Source organism: Synchiropus splendidus, chromosome 1 (genome assembly GCF_027744825.2).
Source record: "Synchiropus splendidus isolate RoL2022-P1 chromosome 1, RoL_Sspl_1.0, whole genome shotgun sequence".
Classification (NCBI taxonomy): domain Eukaryota; kingdom Metazoa; phylum Chordata; class Actinopteri; order Syngnathiformes; family Callionymidae; genus Synchiropus; species Synchiropus splendidus.
The window spans coordinates 2,426,003-2,447,841 of NC_071334.1; the positions used below are offsets into that span (position 1 = coordinate 2,426,003).

A 21,839-nucleotide genomic window follows, 5' to 3' on the forward strand; every position below is an offset into this window, starting at 1 on the left:
CCATTTTCTCTTTGAGACAGTAAAAATAAATTAGACCAAATATAGTGATTTTATTTTCACCTTTTTTAATTGTTGTATTTATTATGTGATTTTATTAAATCAATAAAATTAATAAATTAATAAGTTATATATATATATATATATATATATATATATATATATATATATATATATATATATATATATATATATATATATATATAGTTATATATATATATAACTATATATATAGTTATATATATATATATATATATATATAACTATATATATATATAACTATATATATATATATACGCAATTTATTTATTCATCATTTATCATTTATTTATTTTCAAATTTCCAGTCTAGTTTCACTTATACCTGCAGAAGACACAGGTGGAGGTTGCTGGTCTGACAACCACAAATGGACGCGACTTTCTGTGGCTCCTTCTTAAACAACGTTATTGCATTTAAAATTCTCACAAGTTTGCCAGGATCTTCGCAGCCGTATGAACCCTGACACTTGTGCAGTTGCCGATGACGTCACCGTCCGCTCAAGTGTCTCCTCTCCGAAGCTGAAAATGAGTGGCGCACCTGCGTCTGTCACCACCCTCCTGACGAAAAGCCCACACAGTGAAGACACACGAAAGCAGCATTGGAGTTGATGTTTTATTGAGGCTTAATAAAAAGTACAAAGACCTGAATTAAAACTCAAAAAGAAGTGGATAAAGACCCTGAGTGACAGACCTGAAGCTCAGAGCTCTCATGCTGGCCGCTGGCCTCCGTCGCCTCACAGCCGAGGTTTGATCTGCAGCTTCTTCTCTGCGGAGGACGACACACAAACACCATGTGGAGATGAGTGAAAGACAAAGTGGTCGCTCATGAGAAACTGATCTGAATCCTGCTGAAACACTGAGTGATGACACGGCGCTGAGTCGATGAGCAAGCGCGCCGTGACAGCCATGAATGAGCGAGAGCCCGTCGCTGATGCGTCCAGATAATTTATGCAAAGTGAGGGGGGCGTTTGGCTACTGTCCACCATTAAGGAGGCGACGGTGAGCGGTTACAGCGACACAAACTAAACCTGTCTCCCTGTTCTGCTCTGCGTTTATCAAGCCCCTCACGCCTTCACTGCACTGGTCAGAACTTCACTCAGCAGAATTGGACTTTGAAGATTTTGGGGCCTCGTTGGGATGTGGCCCTTTAAAGACAGCGGCAAACTGAGGGCAGAAACTGATGCTGGCCACTAAATAAGAAGAATCATCACAGAATCGTGACACTAACTTTGACCTTATCTGCAGATTTACATGAAAAATAAATTGAAAGTAAATTTCCCAAATGAAGAAGGAAGTTTCTGTCGCACTACCAAGTCCAATATCTGATTAGTTTAAACTCCAGTAAAAAATAGAATGTGTTTGTGTTTCAAAGGTCAGAGGTCAACACCACCAAGGTCAGTTAAGAGCTCATCTGTCTCCACGCAGAGGACCCTAAAAATAACCCGCTACAGAGACAGCACTCAGTGAAAGCGAAGGTTAACGGATGAATTCCAGGGTTTGGACTCAGGTGAGTCGATCATGAAATCAGAGGCCATTTCCCCAGACAGCTGGGACTCATCCATGGACACACTATATAGTGACAGAGAGAAAGGTGGGAGTCTGAGACAGAGAAGGAGAGGAGGAGAGGAGCGACCCGAGTGTGAGACTGCGTGACAGAGAGACAAATATTAGCTCAGTAAGACCAGGTGAGAGAGACGGAGGGAGGGAGGAGTCAACAAAGAGAAAAAAAAGAGCGAGTCTGTCAGCGAGGGAGAGTCCTGAGACAAGAGAACGTGACCATCTTGAGGGTCGGAGAGAGAGTGGGCAAGAGTGAGAGTAATGTGCGTCTGACTGATCCTCAGATGAAAGTGTGACCGGATGAAAGGGGACAAAAAGCTACTGGACGGTGAGACCACAGGAGGAGAAGGCAGCCAGACTGAACTGAGAGCTGATCTAAGAGTGATGCCCTGCAGCGCCACCAGCTGACGACCAGTAGAACCTCTGGTTTATTCTGTCGTCTCAGTCTCATCATTTATTCAGTTCTTCTTTCCTTCCAACAACGGAACCAAATAAAACAACAAAGGAAGGTTCCAGTGTCTGTTGAATGGACAAACTAAGTTCAGTTCAGGAGGGAACAGTTGAGATATACATACATATATATAAAATGAAAAACAAATGTATCAAGGCAAATGAATAAAAAAATGACAAAATATATAATAAATAATACATAAATAAGGATTAAGGAAAGTGAAAAGTGGAGGAAAGAAAATGCAATGTACAAAAGAAGGTACGGAAAAGTGAAGGAATGAACAATCCAGGAAATGAAGAAAAAGAAAGGAATGAAAGTAAAAAGAATTGGATTAAAAGAGGAGAATACAGAGCAAAGTAAAGAAAAATAAGGATGGAAGGCAGCAGTCAGATCCCAAAAACAAACGACTAATTCCAGGGAACGCCGGATCAGAACCAGAAGAAAAAGCATTTTCTGACCTTTGAACTGGGACGTGTCGGACCGGAGAGTCTCCGGCGGGTCGGCGTCCTCAGGGGAGCTGCAGAGGGAGATGAAAGAAGGCAGCGCCAGGGAACCCGCAGGGGGGGACAGGGGAGGTTCTGGTGGTACCAGCGTCGACAGCCGAGGCCTGCGGAACAGACGGAGTCAGTCGGACTCCGCTTCAGGGAGACGGGCCCTTGTTTGGCTCTCACCTCTTGGGGGGCTGCTGGTCCTGGCTGGCTGTGCGTTTGGGTCTCTGGCGGTGCTGCAGCTTACAGCGGGATCCTTGCGGGCAGGACCCGGTTTTGGAGAAGTCCGGGCAGACCAGAGTGTGTTTCTTCTTACACTGCAGGCAGAAGTGAAGCGGGTGAGTGTCGTCGCTCCGGAACCAGAACAGAGTCAAACCGAACACAGCAGCTCGCCTGGTTTTTCCATTCACACCTTTCCTTTTCACAATGTTTCACGAAATTCTTCTATACATTTTGCACATCACTCAGAATCATAGGACAAGATTTTAACTTTTCTTCCTGCTTCTTGATTCATGGGTTTCTGTCTCTTCTTTTCTTTCATCCATTCGAGTTTCTTCTCTTCATCCAGTCATTCGTCTGTCCATCCGCCTTCATTTGTCCTGTTTTTCGTCTCATTTATTCTTTGTTTTGGCTGCTCTTTCCTTCAATGTCGTATTGTGTTGTGTAGTTTTCTCTTCCTATCCAGGGACACTTCAGTTGTACACTTCATCCTCCTCCATGTCTTCTAACGGGGGCCAGGATGCTCATTCGCGAGTCCAACAGGTCAGACTCATGAGTCCCACACATCCGAGTGAGCTGAGGAGTTTTGTCACAGGTTTGCTTGCGCTTGTTATGGTGGATCATTGAAACACAAAAAGAAAAAAACGACAACAACAAACGACTTGTTAACTCGGGTCAGTGCAATGATTTACTGTCTCGACTCTGCGACAGGTCTATTGTGTAGAGGCTTTAGATCTAAAAACATCCCAGGCTCATGGGTGCCAGGACGTAAACAAATACGAGGGTTTTATTTGGGCTGCAACAGCGAGGCCTGATGACATCACGGGCTATGAAATACTGCTGAGTTTTATTTGGGAGGCAGCGATTCATTTTGCTCTCGTTGGTTTTCACTTTTAATAGATGCTGCCCTTTAACGTGCAAGTGGGTCACAGTTAGTGTAAGTGTGGGGTGGGTGGGTGGCGGGCCGGCGATGCAGGAGAAGCCAGAGCCGGCCTTCGTGTGCATGTTGGCAGCCCGGTGTGTATGACGGTGTAATACGGGTGTAAATTGGTAGCTTCATTCTCTGCGTGATCTGATCCCTCCCACCTGTCAGGGGAGCTAATTATAATCGCTCAGGGGTGCGGGCTGCGAGGAGTGTGTTTGCGTGAGATGGGGGTGAGGAGGGGTGGGAAGCGGAGCGGGACAGAAATAGTGTGTGTGTGAGTCGGGGGATGCTCGTGTGTGTGTGTGAGAAAGAGATCTGGAGATCCGTTTCCAGTGCTGTGGCGTCTGGGTTGGCGCTCGCTGCAGCTCCAGCAGCCTTGACTCGCTGCCATTGGTGCCCCCTGGCACCACCCTCACACCCGTGTCCCTGCACCCTGGGTTGCCAGCGAGGCGCGGGATCAGTTCGCTGTCAAATGTTTGAGCGGATCATCTTATAGGTCTGTGGTTTTAACACAACATCGTCCTGGACAAATCAGGGCTGCCACCGCCGGAGATCGTCTATTTGGAGACGTGACACAGCGCCGTCCGGACACGTCCTGGTGATGATGTCACACTTCCAGAATAAGAGCAGTGGCGTGGTTGTTAGCAAAACTCAGTGTTCGACAGCATAATCCCAGCTCACACATCACTTCCTGTTCCTGCACTTAAAAACAAGAGCGTATAAACAATATGTGTTGCGCATTAGAGGGCATTCACACCGACCTTGTCCCGGCTCAAAAATCGGAGCTTCTGACTGCCAAGTCGGCGTATTCTTAGTCGCAGAATAAGAGGCTCTCAAAGAGTTGTGCGTAGTGCCCCCAGCTGGCTGGAGTGAGCGCAGAAAAATGAAGCGAGTGTGAAGTGTTGGGGTTGAAATGGACTCGGGTCAACGGTCAGAGACAGGGGTCCCAAACCGGTCCTCAAAGGGCCGTGGTGGGTGCAGGATTTTGTTCCAATCCAGATTCAAATCCAAACACACATTGGAGGACCGATCGGGGGGGTCAGCCGAAACACACTCTTACTCTTAGACACCTGAAATCATTGGAACCAATAGGTTCCCGTCTGATTTGTACCACGAGAGGACTCACTCAGGATGTGAGTCTGTCCCTGAGTCAGACATACAGTTTGCTGCCAGAATTTTTTTTCCTACTTTTCTCTTTTTTTCCCATCTATTTCATTTGTATAGTCAACAAATTTGTATTCTTATTTAGCAATATTATTTTATCAGCATTCAAAATTGAGAACGATGGAACAAAAGCCAATTTTATTTTCATATGTTCAGGAAGTAATAACATCATGACAGACCTTCAGGCGGATTATCTCTTTGACTCTGTGCCTTCACAAGTATAATAATCCTCATTAACTCATTAGACATCTTGCTGGAGATTTGACTGGGCGACGTGCGATGTCTGAGAATGGAACTAAACAAATCTACTTAGCTCTGGTTACGCAGCTCTCGTCCAAATCCAACATTTAACTTGAAATCAAAACGGCTCTTAAATCTCCGGCGTGTCAGCGCACGGAGCGTGAAGCTCCTCATCTCCATGAATTCTGAACGATAGCGGGAGGAGGAAGAGGAGGAGGAGATGCTTAAGTGGACGGAACATCTTCATCCCACACAAGTGGACAATTTTCCACTTGATTTAAGGAATGCTGGGACGTCCGCGGGCCTATTAGAGTTCTGCTGGGCCAGAACCAGGACCAGTCAGCACATCCGCCCCCCAACACGCCAATGAGCGGGAAGTTGGGGTGGGGGGGCAGTAAAATATAGAGGGGAGGGGGCATCTGCGTGAATTAGCATTTTGGGTAATAAGCTGACACATGAGTTTGTATGAGTTATGATGGGGGGATGGAAGGGGAGACGCGCGAGAACGAGTCCGAGATTTGTGATCACAGAAATAGTTTTTAGGAAACTGTCGTGACACTGACGTTTCCAGTCTTCTCATAAACTTCCAGGTGCTTATAGACTTCCTTTTTGCATGTGTTTGATCCAATTGACCTTTGAGAAAAGGGTGGTAGAGCGTGCAACATCAGAGAGACTTGTTCAAGAGTGAGGGGAGGTCTTAGGCAGCGACCAGAGGAAGTCGAATCACAAATGCACACTTGATAAATGACTTCCCTCGGTAGAGACTCTGAGAGACGGGCAGTAAGCCATGAGTGACCCAGAGAGGAAAGAGAACACTGTCAGCAAACGAAAAAGTGACATGCTCCAAAAATGTTTCCAGCTCCAAATGTGTGTTCCCTGCCACAAGAAGATGTGACAAGAAGATGATTCCACAGCAGTGTCTGTTCCTCCCCGAGCTCATTTCCTCACAGCGCTCCACTTCAGAGCAAGTTTCTACCCAAGTCTTCACAACAAGCATCTTGGATCAGAACATCCGCCCCCACCGAGAAGACGGCGATTTAATGCTGATTGATGGACGATGGACGGAGAGGTGCCACGAGACAAGCCAGGACGAGGACGGATGGTGGCGAGCCGCCGCCGCTGCGCAGGAAGGGGAGGAGCAGACTTAACCCCCGAGCTGCTGGAGCGTCTGCCTGCTGCCTCAGAGTGCCGTCCTCAGCACTTTCCCATCTATAATTACTGCCTGCTATCCATCATGGAGCCTCGCCGCGCCGCAAACACACACGCGGGGGAAAATCACAGACCTAAGCACTTCGTCTAATAGAATAAATATTAATATCCCTTTTGTTTTCTATATCCTCGTTCCACGACACGCCGTTTAAATGAGCTCTGACAGTCGCTTTCACGCGCCGCGCTCAAAAGTGTGAAAAATAAAAACAGGGGAGAGGAAGCGGGAGACAAAGGGAGGCAGAGAGGTGGTGGTGGTGGGGCCCGTTTGAAGTGGATGTGAGGACAAACTTAGAGGATGTGTGTGTGGGGAGGGGTGAAGGGAGTCATGTGTGGGTGTCTCTGTTACCCATCAGGCCCTCAATGTGTCACTCAAACTCTACAGTCAAGCTGCGCAGCTGTTCCTGCCTCTGTGTGTGTGTGTGTGTGTGTGTGTGTGTGTGTGTGTGTGTGTATCTTGGATGTAGTTGGTTAACAAACTACTTGTTTACTTTACCATTAACCAAATACATTAGGACTAAAGTACCTTGTAATAACATGCTAATGACTCACATGAAGACACGCAAGACGCTTGAAGAGCGTCATGTTTTTTTCTCAAGATGTAGTTCTGGTCTAGTCTTATTTATGAATGGCATTTTTCAGAGAAATTTTCTATGTTTATCTTTTTTTTAACCCCCCCAGAAAAAAACCAAAAAACATTTTCTTCTTTGCAATAAGCTACAAGCTATTTGTAATATATCTATAATTGTTTTTTTTGTTGTCTCATCTTGGAAGCCAATTGTTATTCAAAACAGTCATTTCCATGTTTTGCCTTGACAATTATACAGAGTGTATATATACATACATACATATATACATATATATGTATATATATGCATACATACATATCTGTATATTCTACAAAACTTCTCGGAACATAGTGCTGCTGACTGAACATTGCTCATCACCTAGTCACTTTCAATGGAGTAGTCAGTCTGAGCGTTTGTGAGGGCAGTTACCTTCTCTCCAGCGGGGCAGTAGCCGAGGACAAAGTCTTCGCACACTTTGGCCTTGTGCGAGACGTAGACATGGCTGTAAGGACACTCGTTGTTGTTGCAGATTCCCTTCAGGAAGTATGAGCACACTGGCATCTGCGGAAACACGCAGACCAACATACTGGTCACATGACTGACAAGTCATCAGCTCTTGTGACAAAAACATGACCCAAGCACATCAATGCGATATGAAACGTCTTGCTTTCACGACACAAAAGAAACAAAACGAAAGAGAAAGGAGAGGAAGGAAGGTAGAAAGGAAGGAAGGGAGGCAGGAAGAAAGGAAGGAAGGAGGGCAGGCAGGCAAGAAGGAAGACAGAAAGGAAGAAAGGAAGATAGGCAGGCAGCATGGAAGAAAAGAAGGAAGGATGGAATAAAGGCAGGCAGGGAGGTAAGAAGAAAGACAGGGGGGAAGGAAGGAAGGAAGGAAGCATGGAATGGAAGGCAGGAAGGAATGATGAATGAAAAGAAGGAAAGAAGGAAGGAATGTAGGGATGAAGGAAGCACAGACGGAAGGCATGAAGGAAGAAAGAAAGGAAAGAAGAAAGGAGAAAGCATGAAAGGCAAGAACGAAGGAAGGAAGTATCGAGGAAAGGACAGTGAATGAACTAAAAAGAAACAAACTGACAAAAGGGCAAACAAGGTGATAATGACAATAGAAAAGAAAAGGGGATGAAAGGGAATGAAAGAACTAATCACTTTGAATGAAGGAACAAGTGCAGAGATGGATGAAAAAATAGGGTACAAATGAATGGGTGGATGAAGGAAAATCAGAGAACTGAAGAACAAAGACAGAACAAATGATGAGGGAGAAAATAAAGGATGTAGACTTAAGGAAATAACAATGGAAAGTACGCAAGAACACAGAGGAAGAAATCATTGTTTGGTGTTTCTTTGGTGTCGGTTGTGTTGAAAAGGCATTTGACATTTTTTAATGGAGGGCTCCGGCTCAAAAGAAGCCGCTCACACAACTCTTGGTGATGAGTGTGTGACTCAGATCAGCTCCTTATGTAAAACTAATGATTCATCCGTTGGAGTAGACGCGGCTCCGTTTTTTACGAGTCTCCTGGGAGCTGATCAAATCAAGCGTTATTGGAGAAACGTCGGGAAACTGATGACATTGATTTTCAATATATTACAGAGCAAATCTGGATCCGGCTCGTTTCCACGTCACAGATCTTTTGGAGCCAGTCTCGATTTCCAGCCAAACCAGCTCAGCGGCGTCAGAACACTGAGCCCGAGACACTCGCACCTCCAATGAGGTCAACAAACCAGTGCAACGGATGAAAAAGAAAAAGTGTTTTTAGCGAACATACACCAGCGATCTGCCTTGATGATTTTGCATTATTTTGCTGCAAAAATACATACATCAACTTATATTTGGTGCCATGAAAGTGACCTTTCCTCCAGGAAACTGACTTAACTGGCTATGACGTTTGATGAGTTTGACCAATTTTCAGTAAATTCTGACTCTCCTCATCTCAGAGTTTTCAGCAGACAATTCTGATTACTTAGCATTTATCAAACTCCTGCCACTTGACCTGCGGGCAGGGTTTGGGTTAGCTATGTCTCTGTAAACCATCTTCATGTGTCTGGTCACACTTTAGATTAGAGAACATACATTACCAAAAATTAACCACTAATTTGCAAATGTCATATGTTACTGATTGACATCAGCAACATATTAGCCAGTTATTAACCATTACAATGTAATAATTATACTATATTAACCCAGAAGTAGCACACGGTAAACATCACCCTATCATCATTATAACAAACCAATAAAAAAATAACAGTGGTTAAGAAGTGTTTTCATCTCACAACAACTTCACCGAGAAATACAGAAGTTTAACCTGTTAATATTCATCAATAAACACCACTTTTTTTTCTCTCTCTCTAGAACGTCTTTTCCATCAGCAGTAAACGCCGACAGTTCACGATCTCTGGACTCTCAATTAGGAGCTTGAGTTACATCTAAACGACCAAACACGTTTCTGATGTCACACTTTGTTGAAAGCGTGTGGTCTCATTTGAGTTTGTCTAAAACGCGTGTGAGGGCCCCGAAAGTGATCCGTCACCGCCGGCGGCTAAATGACCTTAATTGCAGTTGACAGTGGAGGAGTGCGCAGGGGTCTGCTGCTTGGTGCACTGGGAGTTATGGGGGCGGGGGTCTGGCTCAGGCTAAATATACTTCAGGGGGGACTTCTACAGGGGGAGGGGGCCCAGTGAGACCGGGACTCTGTCTCATTGGGATCAGCTTTACCTAATTAACTGCTACAGAAATATTTATCCAGGCCGCAGCTTGACCAGCTCGCAGGACGTGTTTATGTGCTCTGGACGTGTTAGACCCATGTGTGTGTGTGAGTGCACGCAGGCCAGTATGTGTGTGCTGGCAGAGTTTGGTTTCGGGGTATTTGTGGTAGTGGGCATCAGGATAGGGTGCAGAGCTATTCACACTAGAACGCGGATCAGGTTTGGTGGCCCGCTGGGTGACATCTCACATGTCGGCCCCTGCGCCCCGAGACCCCCGCGCTGTACAGTTTAAGGGTTCTGCTTGAAATCAGAGCAGGCGGGGCGGAGGCCAGAGGGGAGCAGGTGGGTCAGTGGCGTTACAGACAGACAGCTGGACTCTCAGCACTTCCAGCGGCAGGGTGACTGCCGACACGGGTGGGGGGCATTGTAGTTGTGCAAGTGTGTGTGTGTGTGTGTGTGTGTGCGTGTGTGTGTACACCTGCTGCAGGGCTGTTTGTCTAAAGCAAAATAGAAGCTTTCCCTTTTTAAACTCTCGTCACTTTCCCAGAGCCGGACAGCTTCCAGAGTGAGTGAGAGACAGACATTAAAACAGGTGAAGAGGAGAGTGCAGGCAGGGTGCAGACTGTCAGGGGCGATCTGTGACAGAAGAGAGGCAGCTCGAGTGACAGGGAAGGTCTCTTGAACAGCAGTGAGACCAGGCACGATGTATGGGTTAGAGACAGCAGCTTTGGCACAGAGACAAGATGCAGAGTTAGAAGTGGCAGTTAGAAGATGCTCAGGTTTTCCTTGGGAATGTCGAGTAGGACAAGATTAGAAACCAGTATATCAGAGGGACAGCTCATGGAGAAACGCTTGGAGACAAAGTCAGGGAGGCCAGACGCAGGTGGCTCGGAAACGTGGCTCGGAGAGAAAAGGGACATATTGGACAATGCACATTAGTCACGGAGGCACTCGGCAAAAGGAGAGGAGAGACAGCCATTGAGGTTTGTAGATGTAAGGGAGAACGTGAAGAGGTGAGATGTGTCGAGGGAAGATGAAGGTGTTCGAGGAGGAGAAGGATTTATTCAATACTCTTGATTTGAAAATCCTGAATGTAATTAATCACAGAAAAATATCAACTTTACAAAAGGGTTCCAGTTGTAGAGTGCAAACAGTTAAACACTTCTTTTTGATAAGTCTCCACTATGATACAGACATACTGATAACAGTCAGTAGAGGAAGTTGATATCGATAATCTAATCTGTATGCTCTAAATCTATGGCACCAACTGCCACATGTCTGCAGCGAACATGCTGATGATGATTCTGCCGGTCCAAACGCGGTGATCTGACTCAAGCGTCTCAAGCATCAGGGCTTGACACCAGATCACCAGCGAGCCTTGAATCACAGGGAGGCCTGTGCCAGCAGAAGTCCACCAACATGATCCCGTTCATCTCCCGTGTCATGGAAATAAGGAGCTTTTCCAAGTGAGAAAGTCGATCCGGGTCGAATGCACGGCTCACCTGCGATCCAACACTAGAACCCGCCGCATCACGTGACCTACCTTCTCTTTCGCCACCTTGTGGGAGAACGGACATGTCCCGTCCGCCTGCTTGCAGGTTCCACGCAGGAATCTGGAAAGGAGGACGCTGAGTGAGACTTCCAACACAGGTGTGACACACTGGAGGAGAGCATTCATTGATCCTGATTGGTTCTCAATTCATGTCTCTAGTTCAAATATGAGCCCCTCCTCTGAGGCCTCCACTGTCACTGGATTGATATTTGGATCAAGCTCAGCAGCCGAGAGCCCTCTAGTGTTCACTGGACACAAGATCCATAAAACTACATAACAAACATGACCTGGACGACGTGTGGGTTACCTGGTGCAGACAGCCACTTTGTCGGGGTCATGGATGTAGGGGCAGCTGTCGCCACGGTTACACTTGCCGAAGCGGTTGTAGTACATGCAGTACTGCCTGGGCTGCTTCTTCTGACGGGCATGTCGGATGATGGCCAGGCTCCGTTGGACGGCTCGGCTAAAACGCCAAGCACACAAATACAGGGTCGACAAAGAGGACCAGGAACATGTGCACGTGGGGACAGCTGGAGGCCCGTCCACACGTGCTGTCCAGTCTGTGTCCATCGTATGGTAATTTTAAAAGATTGCTCCTGGCTTTACTGGCCGTGACTCTGACAGCGATGAAAGGTAATTAATATTATAGCTGGAGAGAGAGGAGGCGGATCAAATGCTGCCCGATTGATTTCATGATGGTGCTGTTGTATGATGAGCAGCGCCAGCAGAACCGCCGCTTTATAACGGCTGTTAATTAAAAAGTTTGAAACTTAGATATGTCGGCAGAAATCTTCCAGAGAGTGGAGGTCTACCTGGCCAAGTGGCGAGTGCTGGAGGTCCGATTTGGACCTGCTGAAGAGGTGTGTGGAGAGCTGGAACCACGACCTGAAGTTTGGGAGACAAAAGACCAATTGAAAATCAAGAAGTGTGGTGTTGAATCTAAATTGATGCGCCATTTCAAAAACAGCATGATGAAATAGATTCCTTTTGAAATATCTGAATAAAAAGTCAAAAACATTATCTGTCATCAGGGTGGAGAGGAGACTTAGTTTCTTTCACTTCTACAATCATAAGGCCAGGGCCTTTGCTGTAGGACCCAGGTGACCTGCCAACATGGAGGTTTAAACCAGTCCTGATCCATTCATGGCCCAGCAGGCTAGCACAAGAGTCTTGAAACAGATTTTGGCAACCATTAGGAACCACTGAAGAGAATAAGGAGGAGTGGTGTCATGTTGGGGAACTTGGGCCAGTGGTGCATTCTGGATGAGCGGCAGAGGTACAAGCAAGCACACCTGCCAGGAGGAACGCTCTTCTGGGGGAGCGTCCGGGAGCAAAACATGCGCCAGAAAAAGAAAAAAAGTAAAACAATCAATGCAGAAAGATACATTTAGGCAAAGAAGGAAACTAGAAAAACAAGTTCCAAAGCAGAGTAGAAGTTCCACTCAATGATCCAAGTACTACAGTTCTGGCACAAAATTAGGGAAAAGAAATTGAAAAATAAAAATAACCCAGGTCATCAAAAAGTCATGATTAAAACGTAAACAAAAATATGTTTAATTAATTAATTTAACTTAATTTCTCAGGCTGAAGTCACTGCAGTAGTCAAGGGAGTAGTAGGGTGTTGATAGGTTATCTTGGTTAACACGCCTCTTCAACATTGCGTGGAGATCTGGGTCGATGCCGGACGAGTGGCAGACGGGGGTGGTGATCCCTCTGTTTAAAAAGGGGGACCAGAGGGTGTGTGCAAATTACAGAGGCCTCACACTCCTCAACCTCCCTGATAAGGTCTACTCTAAGGTGCTGGAAAGGAGGGTACGGTCGGATTCAAGAGGAACAATACAGGTTCCTTCCGGGCCGTGGAACTACGAACCAACTCTTTACTCATGTGAGGGGATTCGGGATTTGGAGATTGGTCGGCGAATTGGGGCAGAAGGGGGGGTATTGCAATCCCTTTGCCGCACTGTTGTCCATAAGAGAGAGCTGAGCCAGAAGGCAAAGCTCTCTATATTCCAATCAATCTTCATCCCGACCCTCACCTACGGTCATGAGCTTTGGGTCATGACTGAGAAAGCAAGGTCCCGAATACAAGCGGCTGAAATGGGTTTTCTCCAAAGGGTGGCAGGCGTCTCCCTTAGAGATAGGGTGAGAAGTTCTGTCACTCGGGAGAGGCTCTGAGTAGAGCTGCTGCTTCTCCACATTGAGAGGAGTCAGCTGAGGTGGTTGGGGCATCTCATCAGGATGCCCTCTGGACGCCTCCCGTTGGAGGTGTTCCAGACACGTCCGGCTGGGAGGAGACCGAGGAGTCGACCCATGACCAGGTGGAGAGATTATATCTCTACACTGGCCTGGGAACGTCTCGGGATCCCCCAGTCGGAGCTGGAGGATGTCTGGATTTCCTCCAGTTGGTTAATGATCATAACGTGTTACAGAGATTAAGAAATGTGTTTGTGTGAATTCAGCGTTTGTGTGTCTTTGCCCACAATAACGACTCAACGGTGTGAACCTGTGATCTTCACAGCTATGTTTCTTGTCTGTGTCAAACATCCAGCTCTGTAGAAAACTTTGTAAACACCACTGCGAGGTGAGCTGAGGTGACAACGCGCTGGCCATTAAACCTTTGTGGACTCTAATCCAAGTCCAACTGCTGCCGTGATTTAGTAAGAGCAGGTGGCTGTGGACCCAGAGAGTGCGAACCGGACCGCACCTGAGGACTCTGCTCAGGAGGAGCGAGTATGTTGAGATGCGGGTCACGAGCCCTACATAGCGGTGCACTTCAATTTCCCCAGCAGCTTTGGTTCCAGGAGAGAAGGAGAAGTGTGCTGGAGGTGGAGGCAGATTCTGGCTTTAATCTGCAGCGCTCCGAATGCCAGACCCCCCACCCTCTTCGCCGTCCTGACGGATGACAACTTTATTATTGTGGATGGCAAAAGTGGGCCGGTTCTTTGAAGTCCATTACGGAGTGTGTGGACAAAGTAACAGCCACAAACATGAATAAACACTCCTGGATCACCTGGAGCTTTCACAGACCTGCGCACATTATGGCCCTTCATGAAAAATTGAGTGAGTGAGTTCATTCCTGACAAGGTGCGAAGACATACTGTTGTCTTGGATAAAACGATGTCATGCTAGTCTAAATATTGCCTGTTATAACCATCAAGACCTTTGACTCTATTGTCATCTGCACAGCTATCAGTTGTCTTAGTCAGGAGGACGCAGCTTAGGAGGACGTGTGAAGAGACAGGGACCGTGTGATCCTTTGAATCTATCAATAACAGATGACAAATATTGTCAATGTCATGAAAACAAATCAGGAATTCGCAATTGTCTTATCATTCATTGGGGAGATTTCCAAAGAGTGTGAGAAGCTTTGAAAAGTACGTTTACGTATCTTAAATGAAACCTACTAATGTTGATTTTGAGACTCCAGAACTGAGTCGGTTTGGACTCCAGGTCTCACCAATTTCAAGGTGCAGACCCAAGATACCTCACACAAATTCAATTAACGGTATCAGCATTTCAAAATGGTGTTGAACTGAGCAGCGACCTCTGATGTGAATTGCAGTGAATGCTGTCGTTACCTGTTCTGTTTATCGACATGTTGGGGGAGATGGTGCGGGACAGCTTGTTGGCCGACACTCGGTAGAGGGATCCCCTAATCCAGCACACGCTGCTTCCTTTCCAGCGTAGATTTTGTGAGGGAGGGGATGTTCTCTTTCTTCTCTGGAGGAAACTCCTGCCCACACACACACACACACAGGAGACAGTTATCATGGGATTTAAATCTCATTGTTACTCGACTTTAATTCGACGACAGCGCTCCACAAGGCGTTTGCAGTGGAATCACCCACGCGCAACAGCCGGGATGATCACTTCCCCTCGTCTTCCCATCGGCTCGTGTACTTTATCTCCCCTCCTCACTTTATGTTTCCCATTCTGGAGTCCAACACCTCCTCGGCCCCCCTCCCCTCGTGTCACAGCACTCTGTTAAATTGCTCCTCTAATGGAAAGGACGGCAGTGTGGAAATGGAGAGAATTGAAAAGAAGAGAGAAGGAAATCAATGAGATAATAGGCAGGGCAGGGGGCCAGACCAGCGAGGTTGGCCCTTACACTGCAGCGAAGAGCCCACACACACACACACACACAAACTAGTGCACAACAGCATCGCGGGCCTCGACACACAGTTGAGGCGCCACTGCTGCCTGAGTGTGTGTGTACAAAGATGCTGGGGACACGTGGGGGGTGCATGGGTTATGGCGATAAATTGCACTGTCCTGTCACTTCTATTTGGGCGGACTGGCGCTGGTGTGCAGGGCGCCGCTGGAGGTAATTTGCTGCCGTATTTCAGATGGGCTGGAAATGGGTTTGGAGCTAGAGTTCATGCCTCCCATTACACAGAGAGAGAGAGAGAGAGGGGCACCTGGACGCACGTCCAGCGCAAAACAACTGACACCCACCCCTGATGTGCACCACGGAGGAAAAAGGAGCAGAATTGGGACTGGGACGGCTCGACCGCTCGCCCGCTCGCCATAACTCAGCGGCGCAGACACTCGGCTCGGTTGGTACAAGATCAGTGGCTGCCCTACACGGGGCAACTGCAGCCAGGGGAGCCGTAATGGAGGCTAATGTGCGGCGCTGACTGCCACCCAGGGAGGTTTGAAGCAGAAGCAGGTGGCCTGCTGAGCCACAATGGAGGTTAATGGGGATATGACACGACCAGTTAACACAGATGGCAGTTAACCCCGACATGGGGCGACGGCTGGAGGAGTGAGGCGCACTCCGCCAGGACGTTTCACCACGAGATCACACCTCTCAGCTTTAACCCTGATTAGACACTTGTTCACCAGCGATTCAGAGCAGTGTGCAGATCCCGCCTCACCTCCCCCATCCCGCTGTGGTTTGACGGACAAATGTTGGGAAGAGAAGCAACATGCGGGACTTGTCAAAACCCCAGATATTGCAAAAGAGGTGCACGACTGGGTGCACACACTGTCTGGCAATACTTCACTGAGCTGTACTTGGATTGCTGACTTTATTATGAGAGACGTACAGTTTTCATCTTTTTATTCCGATCGTCCATGGTTTGGTGAAGTCTAGTCTCATTTAAGCAGGCATTTATTTAGTTTCACTTCAGGTAAAGGTGCAAAGGAGAAGTTTCTTGGTTAGGAGTAGGCAGGTCCTGAGGCCACTTTATTGCCAACCGAGTACGTGTACAGACATGTCAGTACTTGGTGATGCAGACTACGGAGTAATTAATAATACCACAACAACCATTTTCAACAGAAAGTTTTTTTCAGCACGTTCCCTGAACAAACACATTTCAAATGAAGCCAGAGCAATCCATGTATAAGCTGACATGAAATAGCTAAGATCCTGGCGCTGTTTCAGGGTCACATGCGATAGTTGAAGCACCATGATGGAATGGAAGTAGCAGCACCATAATGTAAACCCGGGTGAGTGCAGATCATCAAATAAAATCAGAGTTTCTGTAAGTAGTGTCATCATTGAGCCTTTTCTTTAGGCTAAAAAAACCCTACAGCATCTGAGCCTGTCTTAAATCAGCTGATCACAGAGGGCACATCAGAAATCTTAAAAGTACAATCAAAACGATGATCATGGATTCTAGCACCATGTCATAATGTTACAAATGCAAATAACGGATGGTTTACTGTTGACATTTCTCCGGATTTGTGTCATTTTTTCCTGGCTGATGTCCTGTTTGACCAATCCTCAGTGGCGTGGCACTCTGTAAAAAACTGAACTGTTGCCGATTTGAAGCAGACAAGGAGCGTGCAGTGCATCAGGGAGTAGATTCATCACGTACCAGGTGCCGTCATGAGCGAGGATCAGTATCAGGACAGCCCTAGTTAGTAACGTGTGGAGAAACAAAAGCGCAACATAAAGTTGAACAAACAAAAAAGGATGTTTTGGGCCATGAGTGCTACTTAACAAATCTTTCCACAAGGCGCAACACTGCAGTTCTTTAAAAAAAAAGAAAAGAAAAGAAAAGAAAAGAAAAGAAAAAACAAAAAAACAACTGGGTTTTACGTATGTACTTTTTCATTACTTCCACCTCTGGAGACCATTTGAACGTCCCTGCCGTCTGTCAGTCCAACAGATTTCGTAAACAGATTGAAAACGGGAAAAGAAATTCAATGTTGGGTGGTGATACGAAGTATCTGAGATCAGTGATATATTAAATGCAAGAAAAGGGAGAGTTGTATGGGAATAACAATGGGAGAGAGAAGAAGACATAATCTGAATGGACATGAGCATCTTGGGGCAAGACTATGCTTAATTCATTTGCACTCTCCCCTTCATAACCCAAAGACTTATGGGCAAATACATGGACCAGCACATAAAATTTGGCAACATACACAATAGGTTTGCAGACACCTCAGAACACTTTAGGGAGCCTGCGCCACAACGGAAGAAAATGTCAGGAGAAAGCTGAAGGTTCAAGACTCCACCAACAAGTGGTTCAGGACATTTCTGTTTCATATTTCGCTCTTGAAAACTGAGATTTCCATTTTCTATATGAAACTCTTTTTTTAAAAAAAAGTACTGCATCAGCAAAGAAGCAGTGAGGAGAAACATGGTATTCCGTGTCTCTGTGCCCTTGACCTGAAATCTGTTATCAGAGATCATCCAGTCGCGTCTGGAGGCACAAATTCTCTTCGACAGGATGGTTAAGTTGTTTTTAATGTTGTCCGGAGCGGAAATACGGTCTCTGCTAATTACCTTCCATGACCCGAGGAGCACCTTCACCGGCCAACTTTCCCTCTCAACTGTTCTGATCCACAGTAGAACTAAACATACTTCACGCAGACATGCTTGACCACTGATGGCTTCAGATTAAACACGATGTTCAGTTGAAACTTTTGAGCAAGAAGCGCCTTGGTCTGCTCGGTCATCAGAAAAATAAAAGCGCTGTGGTGCTGAAAACTAATTTCAGGTTATTTTGATTCTGCGCGACAGCCGCAATTCTGATGGATGAGAGGAAGTCATAATGAGAATGAATGTCACCAGCAGCTTCAGATGAGGACGTGTGCCTGAGAGGAGAAACTGAAAATCTAATGGAGCTGTCATGAGAGGCTGGAAACATCAGGAGTCAGGTTCGGAGGAGGATTGGTTCAAGGTTAAAAAGCAAGAAAATCTAGTGTGTCTTGCAAATGATCACACTCAACTTTCACTTATCTTTTCCACCTCTTGTTCTAGGTCCACCGCGGCGTACAAGTTAAGACTTCCATCCCTTGAGAGAGTCCTCCAGGACCTCCGGTGGGCCAATCGTATTGAACTTGATTGCAGTTTGAATTCTTCTCAATGGTTGTTTCTTCTCAGAGATTCCACTGGCTAATGTAACGGAGACCTCCAAAAGGTCTACTGTTTTGGTTGACCAGGTCAACCTTCACGTGTCTATCAATGAAAGATGACTCCCTTATACGATTTTTTTCAGCTCCACATTTGTCTGCATTTTGGTTCATCATTTGCACCAACCAAACTGAAGTTTAGGCTACCATGGCATTTTTAACAAAGCACCTTTATGCTGTTTAATGGGACGACAGCAGGGCTCGAGTGGGTCATGACAGACAAGTAGGTCTTCCGCTGTAGATTTCTTGAAACTTTCTACCACATAACAAGGAAAAAAAAGACCCAAAAAGTTGAGGCGATCTATTGTTTGTTGAACTCAGCATTAGGGGCTCGCTGGAGGTCAGAGCAGGAAAAATATGAACTTGGCATGAGAGGAAGTGAAGGAGAAGACAAGGACAACCCGGAGCCAAACTCCCCAGCGGCTAGTCTGCATGCGATCGCACGTGTGTTTGTGAGTGTGTGTGCGCACTAATCTGACCACGCCAACAGCGGATAAAGGAGATTCAGCACTACCGCAGCCCGTTGATGAATGATCCGACTTTTGTTTTAGTGACAGCGAAGAATCTTTAGGTCGCGCGACTGCTCAGAATAATGCTGCCCTTGTCTGTTTGTCTGCAGCAGCAGCACGAGTAAGCTCATATTGGGGAAACAGTTACCCTTGAAAACAGAGCGCAGCAAAAGAGTCGTCCAGCTAATTCCAAAAGTACGACTGCAGGAAAAATTTAAAAATGAACTACGGATAGCACAAAGCAATGACATCTGATGAATAACTAGTATGATGTAACTTTAAGATTTTACAATTTAAGAATGGAATCGAGAGTTTGATAAAAACAAAACTGCATAGCTCTAAGTTGATCTCTATTCGGGGTGAAACTTTATCTCTTATACAAATCAAAATACCATTTCTTCACTTAATAGATAGTGGAATATGAACTGAAATCTCCAAGGACAATTTAATAAAGAAGTCAAAAATGTGCCCTGAGTGACCACATTGATCCTGTATGACTTTCATTAAGAAGGAAGGAAGGAGGAAAGAGGAAATAAATCACATGCTAATGCCTTATAGAAATATGGTAGTGTCTTTACCTGATAATACAGAGAGGATCTCAAGCTAATGTGCACGTTCTTTCCAAAATCTAAATGTCTTATTACAGTAAATACTGCTAAATCAAAATATACATAGTTCATTTTTTAGATTTAAAAAATGTGAAACAAAATGAAAACGAAAAAAAGAATTATAAAACAAAACAAAAATTTTCATGAGGAGAATATTTGTTCGTGGCTTTGTCTCTGAATTCTTCTGCTTTCAGCACTTGCCATCAGCGGTGGCCACAGCAAGTGAGGTTCCTCCACTTCAGCCCATCTGGTGCATCCTGCGTCATCACACCTCTCCTCTTCATATGCTCCTTTATCACATCCATACACGCCAATAGTCGTCGTACTCCCCTTCGTCTGCCTGGCACTTCCATTTCTGTCTTCCATTTTCACTTTTCCAAACACCATAAGTCTGGCCTCTCGAACGGTGCCTCGAAAAGTTTCTCCATGAGCTGTGTCATTTTTGTGACCTGACATCAAATTCATATTTTTTAAATAAAGCATATATTGCCTATATTTTAAAGAGGAACACTCAGTGGTGATAGATGGAAGACTGGATGTGGTAAGTAAAGAGTAAATGAATGAATGTCTGGATTTAAAAGGGGATACATTGGGGAGACAGGAGGAGGAGAAATGAAGAAGCTGCCTCCACTTTATTGCTCGCTCGCTTACATCCTGCCCTGATCGATACGCGAGCACTAAAGGAGATGAGCGCCTTCAACGAGCGCCTGAATGTATGTGGAGACGTATAGACCTAAAAAAAAAAAAGTTGTTTGAAGGTCTGGGGAGGGGGGCAGGAGTTTAACGTACCCGAGATGAAGTGGGAGAAAGACTCAACGAAATAATCAGGACCTGATGGTGGGAATAATTGGAGCTGATCAGAAAGACAGACGACACGGTGCAAATAAAAGGGATAAAGAACATTAAAGAAGTGACGGGGGAGGAAAAATAGCGAGGGGACAGGAGGGCTGTAATTTATCCGCCAGTGTTCATTCTTTACGGCTTTCTTAATTCAACTGCTGCTACTATTAATGGAGTTAATGTTGGGATTATATCTATTTCCTAGTGGCGGCATCTGATATACGGCCCACGAATCCGCCGCCGCGTCAGGACGCCGCCCCGCCACTAAATCACCGTCACTCTGGGATCCGGTAAGAGCTCAGCGTGCTCAACACGCTTCCTGCGGCCCTCACACTGCTGTGCCGACCACTCCTACAGTGCATTGAATTTGGATTTGCGTGTTGCATCACACTTTTCACTGACCTGCAAAGATTTATTTTTTATTTTGAATGTAATCCACAGAGTCGGCAGTTTTACACAGTCTTAGATTACTGAACGGTTTATGAATCTTTTGCCACATCGTTCATCTATTTTTTATGAAAGATTATTTTTACTTTTATTTTGTCATCATCAACTTCCCATTTAATTTTCAAGTTGGCAAACAGAGGTTCCACATTCTTTACCAGGTATTTCAATACATTTTTTAAATCTTATTTCCCATGACGGTGAGCGTAATTTTGGTGGTACATTCTTTTTTATTTTTTATTCATTAACTTTTCTGTGAACCATCTTTTTGCCTCAACTTCCTCCTCTGTATCATTCTTGCCTTCCTGTCCAACTTTCAGCTGGAGTTTGCAACCAAAGCCACTCTGATGCTCTGACCTAGAAAGGCCTTATACTAAATTGCCATTTTCACTATGCTTGTCATGTCACCTGAATTTGCTCACTGATTGACGTTACGACAAGATTTGTTCCTCCAAAGTTTCACTGTTTTCATCAAATTGATAATTGATTTTCAAGATTAAAAACATGTTTCCGAGGTCCACTTACAGGGTACAGATAGAGAGACCACATCAAATCAAATGGGATTGCCAAATGTAAAGGGACACATTGCCATTCTTCTCAGTCTCACTCATGTTGTGTCAGCACACAGAGGCTCAGATGTTTGTGAACTATTAGTCTGGTTAAAGTTTAACTGGTCAGTGTTCGACTGGACAATAACTCAATACCATGACAGATGGACTTTTAAGTGGAATCAAGTTCTACTTTCGTAGACACAAAAACTGCTGGGGACGCTTAAAGATCTCAAGCGTTTCTGAACGATTCTCAGTGTGAGAGAGGTTTGTGGTGTCCTCACCCTGATGGAAAGTTGAAGATAAAATTCCATGATTTAGCCAGACAACAACCTCTGTGGATCTATTTCCACCATTCTGCTTTTCCAAGTATGTATCCATCAACTAGTTGCTAGTTC

The 21,839-nt window shown here is 45.6% G+C and overlaps 1 protein-coding gene across 1 annotated transcript in view; it reads right to left on the reverse strand.

Moving 5' to 3' along the window:
- Nucleotides 1-621: 621 nt before the first annotated feature.
- The window catches only part of zc3h3 (zinc finger CCCH-type containing 3), a 51,429-nt gene continuing 30,211 nt past the window's right edge, over nucleotides 622-21,839 (reverse strand). Inside the window, exons 5-12 of the mRNA XM_053853358.1 lie at nucleotides 14,703-14,857; nucleotides 11,937-12,009; nucleotides 11,432-11,587; nucleotides 11,116-11,185; nucleotides 7,284-7,415; nucleotides 2,715-2,848; nucleotides 2,502-2,650; nucleotides 622-801 (exon numbers count right to left, since the gene is read on the reverse strand). Coding sequence (XP_053709333.1) covers nucleotides 770-801; nucleotides 2,502-2,650; nucleotides 2,715-2,848; nucleotides 7,284-7,415; nucleotides 11,116-11,185; nucleotides 11,432-11,587; nucleotides 11,937-12,009; nucleotides 14,703-14,857 — 901 coding nt within the window. The 3' untranslated portion in view covers nucleotides 622-769. The remainder of the gene's footprint in view (nucleotides 802-2,501; nucleotides 2,651-2,714; nucleotides 2,849-7,283; nucleotides 7,416-11,115; nucleotides 11,186-11,431; nucleotides 11,588-11,936; nucleotides 12,010-14,702; nucleotides 14,858-21,839) is intronic.